General features: G+C 48.5%; 1 protein-coding gene across 1 annotated transcript; it reads left to right on the top strand.

Annotated features, from left to right (window-relative positions):
- The first annotated feature begins 392 nt into the window (after positions 1 to 392).
- LOC8030550 (protein sprouty) lies at positions 393 to 2,967 on the top strand. Its single transcript, XM_029984237.2, has one exon. The coding sequence runs from the start codon at positions 709 to 711 to the stop codon at positions 1,276 to 1,278; it is 570 nt and encodes a 189-aa protein (XP_029840097.2). The 5' UTR covers positions 393 to 708; the 3' UTR covers positions 1,279 to 2,967.
- The last annotated feature ends 15,920 nt before the right edge of the window (positions 2,968 to 18,887 follow it).

Here is an 18,887-nt window from a genome sequence, read left to right as displayed (position 1 = left end):
CCAAGCGGCAGGGCGATGGAGGCGGCCAACGGACGTCCTTGGCACTTCCGCCCTCCCCCGAGGTAGCGGCGCGCCGCCCAAGCAGCGCTCCAGTTGCGCGCCTACGTGCGCTACGTGCCTCTCGGGCCATGTACGGCGCACCGGAAGCGGGCACCTCGCCTGGCGACCGTCGAGCATCGGCGGAAACTGCGGGGGAACGACTGCTCGGGCGGCGCGCACGGCGCGTGCGTGCCCGCTTTTCATTGAAGAAAAACGCCTTCTTGCCGACGGCCAGCGCCGGGGCGAAGGGACCCCCATTGAAAAAACAGTGCGTCACGCGCGACGTCACGGCGCGAGGCGCGCTGCGATTGGCGGGCCCTCGCGTCCCGCGGCTACCGCAGCGCCGCGGCAGGCCCCGCCGAGAAGCCATTCTTGGACGCTCGCTGGCGGAGGGACCGCCGTTAGGCCTAGCCGAGGAGTCCCGGCCCCTGCGGCCCTGTTCCCGCAAGCCCGGTGTCCCGTGTGTGTGCGTGTGCGATGTGGCCGGCGGCCCAAAGCGGGCCCCGGCAGAGGAGCCGCTCGCCCGAGCGGACGGCGCGGCGAGCCAGCGGCCGGCCGTGAGGGCGGACGTCGACGTCAGCGGTCGCCGAGCGCCGGCGCGCCGCCGTCCCATGGTGTTCGGGCGTAGCGCGGACCCGCGTCGACCCGTCGAGCGGCCGCTTCAGTGACATGGCCGAAAATGGCGGCAGTTCGCGCGAGGTCATAACGCTGGGCCAGCCGCGGCCGGGGGTCGCCCGTCGCCTCAACGAGTACGTGGAGACGCCACTGCGGCCGGGTGCCGATGCCGTCACGTCGCAGCCCAAAGAGCGCAAGGCGGCGGCGCACGAGGACTCCATCATCTGCCGCCGCTGCGGCCGCTGCCGCTGCGACGCCTGCCAGGGGCCCCGGCCGCTGCCGTCGCGCTGGGTCTGCTCGGACAAGGTGCACTGCTCGGCGGGGGCCCTGGTCGACTACTGCTCGTGCGTGTGCTGCGTCAAGGGCCTCTTCTACCACTGGGCCAAGGACTACGACCTGGACACGGACGTGTCCTGCGCCGACAAGCCGTGCTCGTGCGCGCCGCACCGCCGCTGCGTGCGGTGGTCCTGCCTCGGCCTACTCAGCGTCGTGCTGCCCTGCCTGTGTCTGTACTGGCCGCTGCGCGGCTGCGTGCGCGTCTGCGAACTCGGATACGCCGCCTGCTCGCGCAGGGGCTGCCGCTGCGACGCCGGCTCAGCGCGTCTGCTCGACCACGGACGGTGAGGCGGCAGGGAGGACCCTGCTCGGCGCGCCCGCCGCCTACGGCCGCGCGGCCCACGTCCCGTCGCCATCTTTCTGCGCTTGCCGTCTTTCTGCTATCTCGGCCCTTCTATCTCGCTTTTCGGCTCCTGGCAGCAGGGGCTGTCCCCACCTGTGTCAGCACCTCTCCAGTCCGGCCATCATTGCTCGCTCTCTCGTTCACCGCGCCCGTCGCTGACGGCACAATCCTGTTCGCGGCGCCTTCCCGTCGCTGCGCCACGCGGACATTTTTTAGAGCGCATCACATTCCCCGGGAAATCCTTAAAATCGAACCGCGAGGCAGAAAACAAAAGACGCTTCACAGAGTCAGTGCCCACTCTCCGCCCGCGCAATTCGCTACATCAGAGGCGGCCATTGCTCCCCGGCGCACCCTCCGGCTCGGCCGCATCGGCTCTCTGGCCCAAATCCGTCGGGTGTCCCGCCGACGTCGTTCACGATCGTCACGTTGAAGCGTTCCCCCCTCCCCGAACGCTTCCTCCGCGCGCAGCACTCGGCTGAGCGTCGGCAGCTTGTCGTCTGCGCGGCGCCTCGCCTCTAGCCCCAGTCGGGCCCCGACAGCTTTCGAACGGCCTTCCGCCAGCTCCCTGAAGCACTAACACCTGCTTGGATCGGCTGGTTTAGAGCCACGCAGTGAGCTACGCCGGCTACGCTTTCAGTATCATTATGGATGGCGCTCCAGGCACCATAGTATCGTACACACGCCCATTCGCCAATTCTTTCGTGCGAGCCGCCATTTTGTTGCCTAGTCCAATTGGCGATGGTTACCATTCCAAAATGCCACTTCCTGAGCTTTTAGAAACAGTGTCGGGAAGCTGGGGCGATATGGTGTTGATCTGTCGGTGGACAGCTAAATAGAGCATTCCCGGGGAACGAAAAAGCGGCCATTTCAGCTGACGGCTTACTGATGATTTTCAGTCGCAAGACGTGTAGTCGTTCGCGTGCAGCTCCTTAGCAAAACTTCCAGACCACGGGCAGCACCCGTGACCGCAGCCAGGTTGAAATCTGACCACCAAAACGTGAAAATGCCAAAGCGCACGGCCCGCAAAATCTCGAAAAAGTCTCCGATGGACATCCTTCCCACGAAACTCCTGCGCTGGTACGAAGTGCTAAGGGTGTTCCCTGAAGTCGCCGTAGCGGTGGGCAAAAGGAGCGTCCCACGTACGAGATACCCGAGGGCCCCTTGTTCAGCTAGTTGTTGCACGATGCTCAGAGACTCGCAAACGCAAAGAAAGACCTTCACGAAGGATGGGACGCGGGGACAAGCTCTTGACTCCGCGTCCCATCCTTCGTGCTCGCCTCTGTTTGCGCTTGACAGGATTCCCGAGCACCGAGTGTCTGTGCGGTCGTTCCAAGTCCGTCGGCGGCTCGATCTGTCAGTACAACGTAGAAGTCGAGGCCTTGGCTTTTAAATCGTACTGGCTCTCTCACCCAGACGTCCCGCATTTGTTCCTCCTGACGTCGGGCGGGTGAACTGTCGCATTTAACGGGACGCCTTTCCTCCTCCTCGATCTATTTTTCCACTCCCCTCTGTGCTTGTGGCGTAGACGAGCGCACACTCGTACCACTCTGACGTGTACAAATGTATTTAACAAACTGCCCAACGGATTCGTGGCAGCGCTTCCTCGTTGTCATTAAACTAGCGTGTGACGTGTTCTTATTTGTTCGTTTGTAGGTAAAATATTTCAATGAACTGTTTTCCTGTGCCCTCAGGTTCCGTTCGAAGGTATGGGTCAATCATCCGACTTTCACCGACCCAACGTTTTTTTGGTTGTTTTTATTGGGAACATTTTCGTTTCGGTGCGTTGGAACGTGTTGCGGTGGCGATAGTTCATGCACCACAGGATTGCGCGTTTCTGTTGCAGGTTTAGAGTGTGGAGTGCAAGTTTCGTCTGCTTCCTGCGCAGGGGTAGCAGCGGTGACGTCACAACGGCGAGCTGTGATTGGCTCTGACTGGAAGGATAGTGAGCAGACCTCAATGCTAGCTGCCTGAACCCACTATGGTTGCAATCAGAGCCATTCAGAGCTCAGCGTTCTGGCGTCACAGCACAGTTCTCCCTGTGCTGTGACGCCTGTGCTGTGACGCGATTGGTAGTTTCCTCCTTTCCCTCTCCTCCTCAGCGTTCGCTTTGCTAAAGTGGAAAGAGCGAGTCGCTTTTTTGGGTCGAGATTACCTCGCTATTCTTAACCTGCAACAGCCTAATTAGTAATAAGAAGATATGCGTTATGACAAGTTTGCGCGGAACCCTTGATTCAGAATCGCGGCAACAAACATTTTTGTTTTGTTTTTGGTTTATCTTCTAGCGTGCAGCTTTATATAATTGAGAGAAGCGGTACCAAGGGTATTGAGCTTTTCAGGGAACGTCGGATTTGCAGGAGTCGGGCAGCTCCTCTTCCTAATCGATATTGTCAGTGGTGGCTGGCCAGCTGCAAGGTAGATCTGTAAACAACCTCAGCCACCTTGCGGCAGATCCCGCGAACACGCGACAAGCAGCTATCTACTATTCCTCTCGAAGGGCAAGCGTTTTCAGCTAAGTTCGGCCGACCATGTCCGGTGACCATTTTTAATTTGGACGAGGAATAAAAGAAACATATTTTGTTGACTCAATGCCCATAAAAACAAAACCAACTTTTGTTTTGCGAAGAAAAGATAATAAATAAATTAGAAGCACGTTTTTAGTCCGAAGCGCTTTCTGCGGATTGCGCAATGTTGCCATTTCGGGCACCTCTCCGTAAACATCCGCTGCGTCGACGGGTGTAAAAATATTTACCGACAAAATACGCGTAGGAAGGACTGATTCAAGTATTTACTACCGAGTGATAATGTCGTTAATTAGCAAAGAAAAATCGCGAACGTGGCACATTGCGGGATATTGCTTAACTTTTTTTTTTTTTTTTTTACATTATAAATTTTAGGATTTTCGAACTTTGCCCGTGTGTTGCCCTGTATTTTGTCAATATTCGCGCTAAATATTATTGTCCTGGTTAGCGGGCCACATTTACGACAAATGCTCAAATGGAGCACTTTTACTAAATACGAATTATTTTCAAAATCAATTAAAAAAAGGCTAGCGTTGATGATTTTTTTTAACTCTTCCAATTTAAGCTTAATAATATGTACGAACAAAAGCTTTAAGGAAAATATATATTGCATTACGTTTTCGTTTTTGATGTTATAAAGCGAGAAATCTGACCAAATTGAGGCTACCCTAGTGCCGTGAATACCCATGTTGACACAGGCGGCTCATTATTTTTACTGGGCGTAGAGATGCACGGGCCTGGACAGATATAAACAAATTGCGGACGGTGGTTTTAAACTCGCTATTCTAAGTGCGTTCTTGCACTAGACTGTCGCAGAAAAGGCGCACATCGGCCGAAGAAGTCGAGAGTCGCTATCATGCCGCAGGCTTCGCAGGGCCTGTTTTTTCTAATAGCCCGCGTGTAGCGTCTCTGTGCACGCTACGTAAAAAAAAGAAGAAAAGAGAAAAGGCTACTTTTTGTTTCGGACATGTTTATCTCAGTCTTTTGCAGGGCGGTAACATGCTATGGCGCGGCAGAACTGACTCCTCCTCCGCGCGGCGATGAAGCCGCCATTACGGTATGCCGCAAAACACTCAAACGGTTTATTCAAGCAACGGAACGCAGGGAGCGCTATGCGGAGCGAGTGTATCGTCTGCTACTTTTGTAGAGGGTTCCGGTGACGTCAGAAAAACGCCGGGCTCTGATTGGCTCTGATCGAAGGATAGTGGGTAGACCCGAAGGCAACTTGCTTTGGGGTCGGAGCCAATCAGAGCACGCGGCGTTGTGACGTCACCTCAACCAACTGCTGGAAAAGTAGCATACGAAACTTGCGTTCCCCGTTCACTGCTGAGCTCAGTGTGTGGTGGAAATTGCGTGCTCGTTGATCCCTCTGCATTTCGTCACGTGATCACACTCCCTCTGATGCCCCGACGTCATGAAAACGGGGTGGTTGATTGGAACAGCGTAGCGCATACCACACTGTCAGCTTAAAGGGGCGGTGCAACAATATCTAATTTGTTTGTATTTTTTTTTTAACTTTAAACGAACGTATTTTCACTAGTGGGACCCAAGTATGCTCGCACGCAACGCCACTAACCAAGAAAACTTCTATGTTGCGGTGTAGTTTCAAGTATAAAAGCCGAACATTTCCTTTCAATCTCTCCCTCGCAAAACTATGTGTTTTTTTTTTCTTTTTAACGCAAAAACATGTTTTTTTTTAAACAATGGTCGAATTTATATTGATAAGCGTTGAGTCAACAAATGTGTTTACGTCAAAATTAAAATTGGCCGTCCGATCTGAAAACACCCAGTTGGGGCAAGGTGGCTCTTTGCACGAAGCCAACGACTGGGACTATGGAGTTGGATCTAGAGACCAGCACCGAGGAGTGGGCGTTGAGCGAATTCTCGCATCTGGAACTAGGGAGTATTCACTCGACGCCATCTTTGTGGGTGCTGTTTAGAGCGCATGCTCAGAACGAGCTAACATCAATAGGCTGCTAAGTCCGGCACTTTTGATGGTGCGGAATGCACGTTGCAAAAGAACTGTGGAAGCTCGCCATCAGCACGCGCTCAGCATACGCACACGCAGCTATGACCGCCAGTGAATACTCCCTTTACAGTTCCGCGGACTGGTGGTTAGCTGAGCGTTCGAACGTGCCACTCAGCGAGTGCACCGACATGATCGGCTAACTCGCGGACTGCCACAACGCTACCGCAATGTTTCTTGGCGCGCACCTTGGCCGAGGGCACGGTTGCACGTCCCTTCCGTCGGCGCGTTTAGTCCCCGTGCTCCCGTGCTGTGAAGAACAAAAGGCTTCGCTGCGGCATTATGTCCCAGCAGCAGCTAAGCTGTCACCGTACCTCTATCGAGTAATTAGAGAACAGCTTAAGTCCAACCCCGTCGGAAAGCAGTCGCCGCAAAAACCCGCTTCCGGGGTAACGAACGAAAGCAAAGGCAGCTGATGTCGCTCCGAAACAGAAATACATGGCAACGCGATCTTCCAAGTCGACGCCACGGTGTTCTGGTCTCGCTCACACGTCGTTCAAAAGCAGCATGGCTCTCGTGAACCTAACTGAGCGCATGCAACTGCCCAAATGAGCCGTTAGTGAGCGACAAAATCGCTAAAATAAGTATAGGCGAGCCGGCGACGCACCTCATATCTGGCTGCTAAAAGTCGACGTCCTTGTCGACGTCTTTGCAAAGTTTTGGAAGGTACCTCACATTTTGTGAGTTTCTCCGCGGATATTTACAACTTGCTTGGGACTTTACTGAAAATAATTTTTGAAAGGTTTCTTAGTCGGCGATTTCTTTGTGTGTTTATGTTTTGTTTTGTTTTTTTATCCGAACAAAAAAAAACTAGGTCGGTGAAAGTCGGTTGGAACCCGTGTGTGCGTGACGCGGTCTGTCGCTCCGTTCTTCCCGTGTACATAGAAAGAGCTGTACGTAGCACTGCTGTGTTTTTACAGTTTTGTTTTTCTCTTTGGCGTTCTTACTGTCTCCCCTGGTGCACTTGGAGGATTGTTGTATTTATTTTTCGAGGATTCCCGAACAAAGACTGTGACGGCGAGACGACCTGTGTCCCTGCGTGTTTTAGGGCGAACTGGAGCGGTCAGCTGTCGGAGTCGCGCTCTCCACGTCGGCCAACACTCGACCAACTTTTTGTTGGCGAACGCGCGCATACTGTTGGAAACCGCTTCGACTACTCTGTCCCCACAAATCGGCGACAAACAAATGCGACTCGCGTGCCCCCACGAGATGTCAAGGAAAAAGAAGTGTCTAAAGCGCAGGCTACAGCTGGTACATATATCGAACGTGATGGCAAACCCTGAGACTGGGGCAGTGTTTTTTTTACTCTTTTTCACCGCAGCCTTCGGATTTACCGTCATGGTCGGGATGTCGAGGTTGTTTGCCAGCAAAGTTCGTGGAGTGTTGGCCCAGTGTGACTCGGCTCCTGAAAGCCGTCGAAGAAATAAAGAAAATGGACGAGTGAAACACACGTTGTGCGAGTGAATAGAAGTGGAAGCCAACCAAAAACCTTCCATTGCAAATGTTTATTTTCTTTGTTGCGTTTATCCAATTACGAAGATTGTCCTTCAATCTCTTTGTTTACGAAGTTTGTTCCTCCTTGATCTTTGTCTTTCCTTAAGAAACCAGCTGTGAGCATCCGGCCTCTTTTCCATCATACGTGCAGTGGGTTCCACAAGTAGAGCAAAAAAAAACAGTGAAAGAAACAGGAGGGCATATAACAGAAATATTGTGCACTGTAGTTATAGGACCCTGTACAAAAATAACAGAAGGGTTAGTCGAGGCAGTGGAAAATTCGTTATCGGTGCTTTCGGCGGTGGGTCGGGCGTGCAAGGTGATATTCCACATTGTTCAAAAGCTATGAAATACTTTCGAATAAGTTGTTTTCTTGTGACATGGTGGGATGTCACCTTTATGACGGTGATGGATGAGTGCTGAAATGTAAGAAGGTGTTGTCAGCCTTTCTTGAAGAGTCGAATTGTAATGATATATTATCTTGGAACAAGCTATAGTCAAAACGGCGTTGTGAAAGAAGGGTAATGATCGAAATGTTGATTTCATTGCAGTTACACGAGTAAGATGGAAAGTATGATGCGCGGTTTTGTATGGCTTCCAATTCTGAGTTCGCTGATTCTTGACCAGGACTCCGAACGGAAGATGCATATTCCGATTTAGTACGAACTTGTGTTTTGAAAAGAAGTAATTTTAATGAGCTGGGAGCAAGATGAGAATATCTTCGAAGATAACCGAGCATGTGTTAGAGTTATTTACGATATAATCGACGTGAAGCTCCCAGGTTAGATAACAGCTGCACACCCAGATTCGTATATGATGAAACAGGTTCAAGAGTTTTTTTTAGAAGGGACTAAGGAATTACACAGTGCCAAGACGAAACACACGCATACATTTCCACTTATCGGTACTTTTCATGTTCCACAAATTACACCGTTCGAAAACGTGGTGAAAATCAGACTAGAAAAGATACGTTAAACCACTTTATTTTGCGAAATGTCATACAGTCATCGGCAAAAAGAATAACATATGAACACGTGTTAACTGGCAGGTCGTTTATACAGATGAAAAAAAAACAAAAAACTAGATCTCCATGGTGCAACATTGGGGCACGCTGTTACAAATTTAGTCTTGTTATTGAGCGAGAGAAAAAAAAAGTGCAAACATACAACATTAGTAACATCTAATTAAGGTTGCGCAATTAAAAAAAAAAAAAAGAAGTTTGTGGAATGCTTTGTTGAATATTGCTTTGGAAAATTGAGGAATATGCAGTTTGTCAGAGTGTCAAGAACCGATTGTAGATCATGTTGTCAGAGACCCACTGCCAAGAACTGATTGTAGATCATGTGTGAAACAAAAGCAGAGTCTGGTCTGAAAATGACCCGCGAAACCCATGTTAAGCGGAATTTTAAAAAAAAAAAATAATAATTGGGCATTAAGAAGCATGCAGGATTAGACTTAATGGCATGTCCAAATATTTGACATGGCGTACTTGGGGGTAACGTGGGTCGAAAGTTATTGGAACTTTGCTTGTCACCTGATATGTGCGAAGGAATCACCCTCCCGACCCAATCCTCCGGTATACAACTTGTATCAAGGGTTTTCTGAAACGGTTTAATCAAGATTATAGAGCTATACACTTTAGTATTGATGAAAAAACCTGAACTGGTATGTTGCCAACACCAGGAGACGAAGGAATCCTAAGTTTCTTTCACTCCTTTTCATACCGACCGTGTCAATAAAACTGTAGTCCATCGGGGAAATAAGTACTGAAAATTTGAAAAATCAGGATAAGAAGAAAACAAGGTCTCGGGTAATTTTTAACATGATCAACGGTGTTAAGAATACTATACGGATTCATCATCGGGAATTGCTGGACCATCTGAAATTCGAGGGGACGTAACATACTTATCATCGTTTATACATTTCAAACTTATTTGGGATCGTTTAATAGTCTGGATGGTAAGATTCGATTAAAAATCACTCTTCTATCAGCCGCTAATCAGTGGATATCCCAAATTGGAATATTCGACAGGCCAGACTGAATTTCTAGTCGATGTGAGCAGAATTTCATTTAAAAAAGTATGCAAGCATTCGCTCCATGTTATTGGAGCTGCAGGGTCCTATAGACCTTTTCCGCTTACTTTCGCCCCCGACCGCCAAGTAGGCATATCCGGCATGGCCGACGAAAAAATATTAAAACGTTTCAACCTGCAAATAGTAAAAAAAATAGACGGGAGACAAAACGAAGATGGGTGACGGATACGCTTATCTCCTAAATGTATTCTATTGGCGTGGCGACGGCATAACAATGTTTTCGCCCATATTGGAAGTGACGATATTTCAAGGTGGCGGCGCCCTTGTGGAAAATGTCTATACGGTGAGCAAGTTTGTCTGCTCTTTGGGCCGAGCTGTACCGAGCTCTGGCGTCGTCTGCTAGTCCTAGGAATGGCTGCCCTGCCCCTGTTACGCGTTTCGGAAATGCACCGTTCTTACCGATGGCGTAGCCTTCGAGGAAAGGGAGATGAAATAATTCAGAGGGTACAGGGCTGGGGATAAAGATACTCCGTAAAGTATTCGGAAATACAAATACTCGGATATATGTATTTCAAGGCCCAAATACAGGTACAGATACATTTGTCTCATGCAGGGCTTAAAGTCTGGGGGGTCTCAGGGGATCTCGGACCCCCCACTGATTTTAACGGATGGTCTGAGACCCCCCTCCACAGCCCCAGCATGAGTGAAATCAAAAGCATATTTTGGAATAAAATCGCTTGTTTTCAGAAATCGGACACTTGGGGATTAGCAATTTGAGGGTTGCAGGTACAGCGTGGGTAGAGTCAGCAGTGGGGTTTATTTTATGCGCATCTAGTATATCTCGTCAGACCCCCCCCTCCTAACTTCTTGTAGGGACCCCCCTCAACTTACGGGAGACTTTAAGCACTGGTCTCATGTGTAACGGTATTTTCCTGAAGGCCGGTTGACACTGTGGCAACTTACCGAGTCCGACGGAACTGCTTTTTAAGTATCTTACGACCGCGCCGCGCGGCAGCGATGGCGGACGTAAGCGGCTTAAAGCTCCGTGGCCATATCAACCCGTAAAAGGATTAACGTCGCAAGCCCTTACTGTCCTGGCATACAGGTACAAACAAAAATACATTTTTCCCGAACTGTGGTAGATGTGGAGTAACGAATGCAAATGGTAGTATGTGTTTATGATCCTCCCTTTGTGTTACGTTATGCAAAACAGAAACGTTATCGCCCCCAGTGACCCACAAGGGGTTCAGAGGCCAACGACTGCCTGCCATGCTTGACAAAAGGCATCTGCCCGCAAGTGAACCCTGTTTTGCTGTGAGGGTGTGCCTCAAATTGGTCCATGAAGTGCATCTGTGTCACCCAGAATGGAGAGATTGGACAAAACGAGCCGAACTTCTCCATGTTGCAACCCTAAGAGGAAGAGAAACTCCTCCTACAAGTTTCTGCTGTCCTTGAATGTTGGTTTCTGCAATTGTTGAAAGTTATATTTCTTCAAACCATTTTTCAAACCATCTTCTAGAATCTAGACAGAGTATTCACTGTCACGGTCTCCCAAGACGATCTCACAGGTACGATCATCTTTCCAGCGGTGCCAACTGTCTCTGAAAGGATGATCGAAAAAGGTGACTTTCACCGTCTTTTGACACACAGAGTCCTTCGTACAAAGTAAGCAGACGGCTTATAGGATACTATCCAGGCGCTTTCATTTTTTTTATTATTCATACTAGATTTTACGATGTAAAATGAATGCGCGGGTTGAGGGTCGGATGCGGTTCCGAATTTTGCCGAAAGAGTTCGGATGCGGATCGGATGATCAGACTGTTATTCGCGCAGGGCTCTTCTACCTTTCACTTTACTGTTTCTGACGCACCTGCCTTATGAACATATAAAATTAGTGACATCTAATGAAGCGGGTTGTAATACATAGACATATAGTACTATCTATGAAAGTATCCTTGCAATTGGCACCCATTTTCCTCATTTAGATAGAGCTTAGGTAATATAGAAATCTAGAAAAACTGTTTTGAGGCTTCCTTGCGCCATCTGGTAGGAGGCCAAAACCTGCCGATTTTCAGAGTTCCTTAAATCGTTCAGTGCGGCGCTGACGCCTCTGTCATCATCGGTGTCAATATTAACTCGGCAAATCGAAAATGCTCGAATGGTTTATTGATAAATGAATGCTTCCGGTAGTGCGTCTGATTAATAGATATAACGTATAATGTTAGTGTTTATTGCTGTTAGTTATCATAGTCCTTGAAAAAAAGGGCATACGAGAGGATGTTTGAGTTGTTTAAAAACATAGAAGGGTGTCAATCTGCTTTAACCACGATCCCGATCATGATCGGATCGCGTGAGCGGCGTGTACAAACAGATAGCATGAAAGGCACTGAGGCGCCTCGTCGCTTTGTCGGCTTCATTTCCTGGGAGTAGCAGCGCATCTCCCAAATGCCTTACCACCAACTCAGTCAACCCAGCGAATGCGCTTTCGCACTTCAGCTTTAGTATGGCGGGCCAGAAGAGGGGTCGTTTTCTTCTTCCAGTGGCCGAGAGCGATCTTAGGCTTCATGCGTCATGTGTCACTATCACAATTTATTTGTTAAAGACTTCGCGCCTCACAACGACCCAAGTCTTCGTATGAGGCGCTTAAGTAAAAAAAATATAGTATGCTCACAGACAGTTATACATTCGTAACAACACGCATACGTCCACGCATAGAAAAGGTTAAAAACGATATGGTACCTATGTGTACAAGTGTGACTCACCTTCACGCTTAAAATGTTCGTATGTAACAAAAATATCCAGAATTTGTGGACATGTCATTAAAAGTAAGCTTCATGCGGGTAATGGAACATAGCATCTCCTGATGAAAAGGATAAAATGGACAGGCCTGTCTACTAACATAAATTGGTGCGTGGAAATTCACTGAACATAACATATCACAATCAAGTTAACCGTGAATCATTCTAGTTAAAAATTATAGCTCTCGCACGACTCTTCTGTTTGATGAAGTTTGTATGTTGAGATTTCTAAGAATGTATAGCCCATAATCGTAAAAACAATTTCTATAGAAATACCGCAATCATAAACCATGGTACCAACTAATCGGGCAGCAGCGCCGCAACGGCAAAGGCCAGTTAATATTTGGAAACTGGCTTATAAATAAGACGTAGCAGGCAAATTGCAAGGGCTCGGCATGCCCATCTTTAATAACAGTTTCTGGTTCTCTAGCCTGGAGTGCCAACTGCCGCTGTTTCCAGCATACCGATTATGCTATTTGGGCAACCGAAGTACCTTCTTGCTGCTTTCATCTGCAAGTTCCAACCGGCCATCTTGAAGATATCCACTTCGTAAATGTCTACATTGCAGACAAAGTCAAAAACTCAGTAAAACGCTTTTTTCTTTTTTTGCAAAGGTTTCGTAATACTACTCCCCCCCCCCACCACACACACACACGCACACACAAAAAAAAACTTTTTTTTTTTGTATTGATGATTGTGGAATAAATCCCAATGCTAACGAAGGTGATGTGGCACGAGACCACGTATCATTGTATTCAAGGGATACTGAACCGAAATTTGAATTTCGCAAAATAAGGCCGCAGAAGCTTTCAGCGGTACGTTACGAACTCCGAAACATCACTCATACATCGATATGTCAAACGGATGGCCGTACTTTTAGGAAAAGGGCGCGATCAAGTGAGGGCTATGACGTCATTGTCCACCTGGAAAGTTTGAGAATGAGGGGAAGCGGCCTCGCTTCTCCCTTCCTCGCTTCGGTTCACCAGCTCGACGGGACGTAGCGAGGAGAGGGAATGAGAATCGTGACGTGACTTGTCTCGTCGGCCTCGTCGGCCGTCTTCAATGGCGCTCTTCTTTTCCAAAAATACGGCGATCTCAGATCGCCGTAAACATCACTCATACAGCGATATCTCTAACATATCATCTGTTAGAGATATCGCTGTATGAGTGATGTTTTTGGGCGTGCCGCCTAACCGTCCAGCCTTGTTTTGTGAGCTTGAAATTTCGGTTCAGTATACCTTTAAGGGTGTAAAATCACTTTTTCGCATACTCATGGCTAGGCCCCTTCAGCACCCTTATTTCGCCTTAAAGGGCGGTGCAACGATTTTTAGATTAAACGAATTTGCGTCTCGTCATTTTTACGTTGTTTATCGTGTCCCGGGGGACGGAGAAGACATCTCCTTCATTAAAAAATGTCGCGATTCTGCTGCATAACTGCAAAGCAAAAGTCGAGCTTTTTTTCCCACCTGCAGCCACGAGTGGCAGCCGAAGGAACTATGGTGGAAAGTTTACGTGACCTCGCTCGGCTCTAAGCTGCTGCATAACGCCCGCTGATGTACGGAGAGAGAGGGAGAGGAGGCGTCCTCCGAGAGAGCACGCGGGAGCCTACACGGCACCCCGAATTACGTCACTAGGAGGGGGACCAGGTGTGACCTTGAAGACTGGGAGTGAGTTAAGAATGCCAAAAATGCCAACATTTTTTTTTTTTTTCACAACAACTAGGACACGCAGGCGAAATCGGTTTTCTGTTCTTTAGAAGTGTCAGAGGGCAACTTCCACGAAGTTTTGACCAAAGTCCGGAAATCGTTGCACCCCCCCCCCCCCCCCCCCCTTAAATACACATTTTCAATCGTAGGTAAGGGTGCTGTCATTTTTGATGGGTGTAAAGATGGCAAGAGAACGCCCATCATTATTTATGGGTGTTCTCGAGCCTGAGGCTAGCCAATCCATTGAGGTTTCTTACCTTCATTAGTGTGGCGGCCTCCTGCTATAGGACCTACTCCAGGTACCAAACTGATGTGCTGTCGCCTGCCGTGCAACAAGTAAGTACAACTGACCTTTTGTGTGTGTTTTAGCCATCCCGGTCTAGATGTGTCTGTCAAATATACATTTCAAAGTAAACACGGTAAGTAATACACTTCCAGGTTTCTAAACGTTACCGTGTGGCACCGCACGAGTGACAACGAGGGCGAAGGGCACTCGCTTCAAGTGACACTAAATTACCCAGTCTGACAGGGGTATAACACTCGTCCTGACTTCTTCATAGTGTTCCTCTTTGAGCCTTCCTACCAGCCTTTACCCTCGTGTTTTCTTGGAACTTCGCTTACATATTGTTTTGTTTTTCAGTCAAACGAAGTCGGGAACAGTGCGCGCATGAAGGTTTAATAAATGATCAGGGCATTAGGGAACCTAGAAGAGTGGGGAGTCCATGTTCCAATACAGGTGACATATCGACACTCTCAGATAAATAACACCTCAAAGAACAACACCCACAAATTCGACCTATTTTTGACGTCTGGCACGTCGCAAAAGGTGTTTTGATAATATTCGTACATAATGTGTTATTTATTTTGTTTTATTAGTGTCAACAAACTGTGTTGAAGCTGCAGAATGAAACGTTTTGAACACCTTATACTGTACGCTACGGACATCCAACGGTTATAGATGTTCATAGAAGCTAGAACTGGGCACCTAAGCCCACGACAGGTTTTCTCGTACCATCATTACAGTTTAAGCCCCGCCACAGCTAACACCTTCGGCGCCATCTTTTGACAAAATGGCACCAAAGTAGGTTGCGTACTGGACCTGCTCGCCCACCAAAGTCGGCAAGCAGAAATCTATAGCTTGTTCCGGCGGCGGCAGGCGCAAGTTTCACTTTGGCTGCATGAACGTGTACCTTGAGGAATATAACGTGCTCATGGCATCAGGTTCCAGCGCGTACGAATGGAGTGCCTGCCTTTGACATAGAGATCATATACTAAATCTAGAGGAAAAGGTCCGCCATTTTCCCATACATTCTGGCTGCCGCAAGCGGCGGACCATGCAGGCAGACCCTCTGGGTCCCAAACACGGTTACGTCATCAGAGCAGTTTCGTGAACTTCAACAATCCACGAACTTACCGGTGGAAAGATATTCGCGTTCTTTTCGAAGGTTTCTTTTTGCATAGCGCGCAGATGTACGGCCTCGCGTTAACGCTAAACTAAACCATATACCCGGCTTCGCTGGTGGGGCGCGGCTGGGCGCGGTTGAGGAATACGAAACTGCGCAACCACCAGATTTCCGAGATTTCGACAGAAGGGAAGTTAATGCAGCGTAATGACTTTATTGCTTTTTATAAGCGTTAGAATAGCTCAGAATTTAGTTTACAATGTTAAATTATCACTGTTTATATTGCTGAGAGTTTTCACTATTCGTGTTTACCATGGCAACGTTGCTTTCTTTCTCTCGTGTTCTGTCGCTCTCTTTTGCGATCGTTCACTCGGGACCCAGGATGTCGGCGCACGGGATTTGCCACTCCTCCTCACCCACCTTTACCCCCCTGGCCTTTGACGAAACCAGAACGCTTCGGAAGATAACGCCACGCGAGGGGTACCAGGTGGCTCTGATTCCTAGAGCGAAGCTGATTTATCTCCGGAAAACACCATCGCCGCGACGAGACTCTGGTCATCCCACATGTGCTTGCAAAATTTTCAAGAAGATTGTGGTAAAGTTTGACGTTTTAACAACCGAGGTTACGTGTTTACAGGCGGACAACGACAACTTTCTCCTGAATTATCGAATCTTCGAAAGCATTTTCTTGAACGCACGCCGCACGCTTCAATGCAGCACCGGAACTACGCAACCGCAACCTCGTCATTAGGGAGTTTTCGTAGGCCGTTTTCCACCCTCCGCTACGCTTTCCGCAACGGAGACGCTATCGCCACGCATACTACGCATGCGTGGCGATAGCCTTGCCTGCAGAGTCCCGGATCTCCTTGCGGGTTCCGGAGAACGTGGCGGGACAGCGGAAGCGACCTCCGACTGGTCAACAGGAGCCGTCAACAGTGGGTGCCCACGATGCAGCACACCGCGCTTTGCAAGGCACAGCAGCAGCGACGGTTTAACCTTCCAAGAATGGCTCCAACGGGCAGCACATGAAGGGTCCCGATTCGGCCGCTACAAACAAACGAAAATTAGCCGACAATTTGACAGGAGGCAGTGGCTTCACCATGGTTCGTCCCCGCAGTCGCCAGAAAAGCCGTCAGTGGGAACTGCAAAAGCCACCAAGGTGACCTCTGTGTCCGGTTTTTTTGCTCGGAAAACATTATCTGCGTCCCGACTTCACCCGAACACTACTGTGGCCTAAATGAACTCTCTTGTTGAACCTTTCTTGAGAAGCAGGTTTATCTGTTGCACGAAGTTGAAGACGAAGTTTCCGTTCTATTCTTCGTTCCAGGTTTCCGTAGATTATGTATGCTTCATTTGACGAAACACGAAGAGAAGGTTGGTTAAAATACAAGAACCCAAATAAGAATAAAAACGCTTAAGACGAGGACAGGTAGCGCAGTTACTTCACCTAGCAACGAACATTTACTGATTTCTTCTTCAATGCGTACAGTCTCCCTCCCAACTTCTTAAACTGAAGATGCATAAAAAAAAAAAAAAAAAAAAAAAACACCCTGCAGAAGAATAAAGACCCGAAATAAAGGAATTAGAAAGCAGAGAGAGAGAGAGAGAGAGCAAGAGAAAGAAAAATATAAAAAATAGAGAAAAGAAAAGAACATGAAAGACTATTACCTAATTCAGTTCTGGCTTTAGGTAGTTGATCTCAACCTTGGGCAACCCAAGAGAAGGAGCAGCGATGCTGTTTTCATCACCAGCTATCATGTAGGTTTCAATAAGCTCTCGGCCGAGCTTGTACTTGTCTGCTTGTGTGCTGGAACCTGGTTTCACAATTCGTGCAAAGGCGTTTACGCATCACAATTAAATGATTCGCTCGAAGCACGAGAGACCTCGAGGATGTGCTCTCTTAGGCAAGTGTTCAGTCCTGTGTGCCCAATGTATGGGTCACCTTATGAAAAGGGGATTAAGTATATCACCCGCTCTTCAAAGGGAACGGTCGGGCTGGAATGTTTGACGGCACATCCTTTGTGGGGTTGATGTTGTTAACTCTTCCGCAAAGTTGGTTTACACGCAAGTTGCACGAGAAAACAACTGAAGTGTTGAAGCGTGCTGCCATTCCCTTCAGTTTTTGTGAAGAGTTGTGCACATATGGAATGATGATAACATGGGAAGCTTTACTCCGGGGAGCACGGAGTCTTTAAGGAGCTAAAGTTAGCTGAACAGGGATGGTACTCAGTAGATCTTGCGGATGTCCAGCTTTGAGAAGGCGTTCTTGCTCTTTTGAAAAACTTTAAGCCAACAAAGTGGCAACAGGATTTGTCGGCAGAAGAGGAAAGGGGGGACCGAATACTTCCATGTTTGACCAGTTTTGAACGGGAAATGCAAGATGGAAGAACTGGTTTTGGGGATCGTTGTTGCAAAGCCCGTTCACACACTTGCAACCGAGTAGGAAGGAGAGGGACAAGACCGGTTTTTAAGCCTCTTTCGACGGCAGAGGACATGCTACTCAGCAGCGCATCCCGTCCTCCGGCTTCGCAAGAGGCTTAAAAACCGGTCTCGTCTCTCTCGGTCTTACTCGGTTCTGCTTTTCTCTCCCTTCCTCCTTTCCCCCCTTCTACCCTGTCCACCGTTGCCCGTTTCTTCCTCCCCCATGGCGAGGAGGATCTTCCGCCTTGCAGAATCAGGAGTCTGGTCGTCGGCCTTTAATGCCTAACAAATGCCTAACAAATGCCGGAGGGAAGAAGACAGAAACGAAGATCAAGATACTGGAAACCGTTACCTGAGGTGTCTAATTTTTGTAAAACCCAGGCGTGACGACGAAGAGGTAAAGGCGTTAACTATGAAATCAGAAGAAACGGAGATGGGTAGATGACTAAATAATAATCCACATAACGAAAAACGTGGTAGATGTGTGTGAACTCTTCAAGGCGTGCTTTCATCTCACGGTTAACATACAGGAGGAAGACTTCACCGAGGATCGGTGCAAGGCAACAGCCTAATCAAAACACCTGTATTCTGCCCGAGAATTTCCTGTCCATAGTGTAGATTGCAGATAGAGGGCCAAAGTACGCCAGATAAGTTCTAAAACTCGCATGAACCATGTTCGTGAATTGCACTTGATACAGAATCAATTAGTAAAGGAGGATCGAATCGGTGATATAACTCCTATTCCTCAATATCTAAAGAGAACATAGTATATGCCGTGCATTATGTGCGTGTTCGCCGTGTATAGCGAACACGACCTATTGAGCCCAAACAACGGCGGATGCAACCGGAGACATTGGGAGTGGAGAGCCGAGCGGTCGCCACGGAGAAGCACGGGACTCCTGGATGCCATAGACTGGGCGCGGTCGCAGACCAGAAAAGACGCTTCTCATAAAACCAATCGATTGCAAGCTAAACATTACCAAAAATATATCCTCGGGCGATTTCATCTCAACTCGGGCACAAATTTTGGGACGAATTTTATATTCTTGTCAAAAAAATTCCCATAATAAAAAGAGGACGCAAACGGCAAGTTCGTCGGATTTTTTTATCTCAAGTTATGGACCGTTGAAGCGGCCAAGGTGGAAACTACCGT

The sequence above is a fragment of the Ixodes scapularis genome, unplaced genomic scaffold (assembly GCF_016920785.2).
Source record: "Ixodes scapularis isolate PalLabHiFi unplaced genomic scaffold, ASM1692078v2 PGA_scaffold13__105_contigs__length_92229423, whole genome shotgun sequence".
Lineage (NCBI taxonomy): Eukaryota > Metazoa > Arthropoda > Arachnida > Ixodida > Ixodidae > Ixodes > Ixodes scapularis.
This window is presented reverse-complemented; position numbering and strand designations above follow the sequence as displayed.

What these genes read in the sequence shown, in the direction of transcription:
- LOC8030550 (XM_029984237.2), top strand. Translation starts at nt 709, where the DNA reads ATGGCCGAAAATGGCGGCAGTTCGCGCGAGGTCATAACGCTGGGCCAG.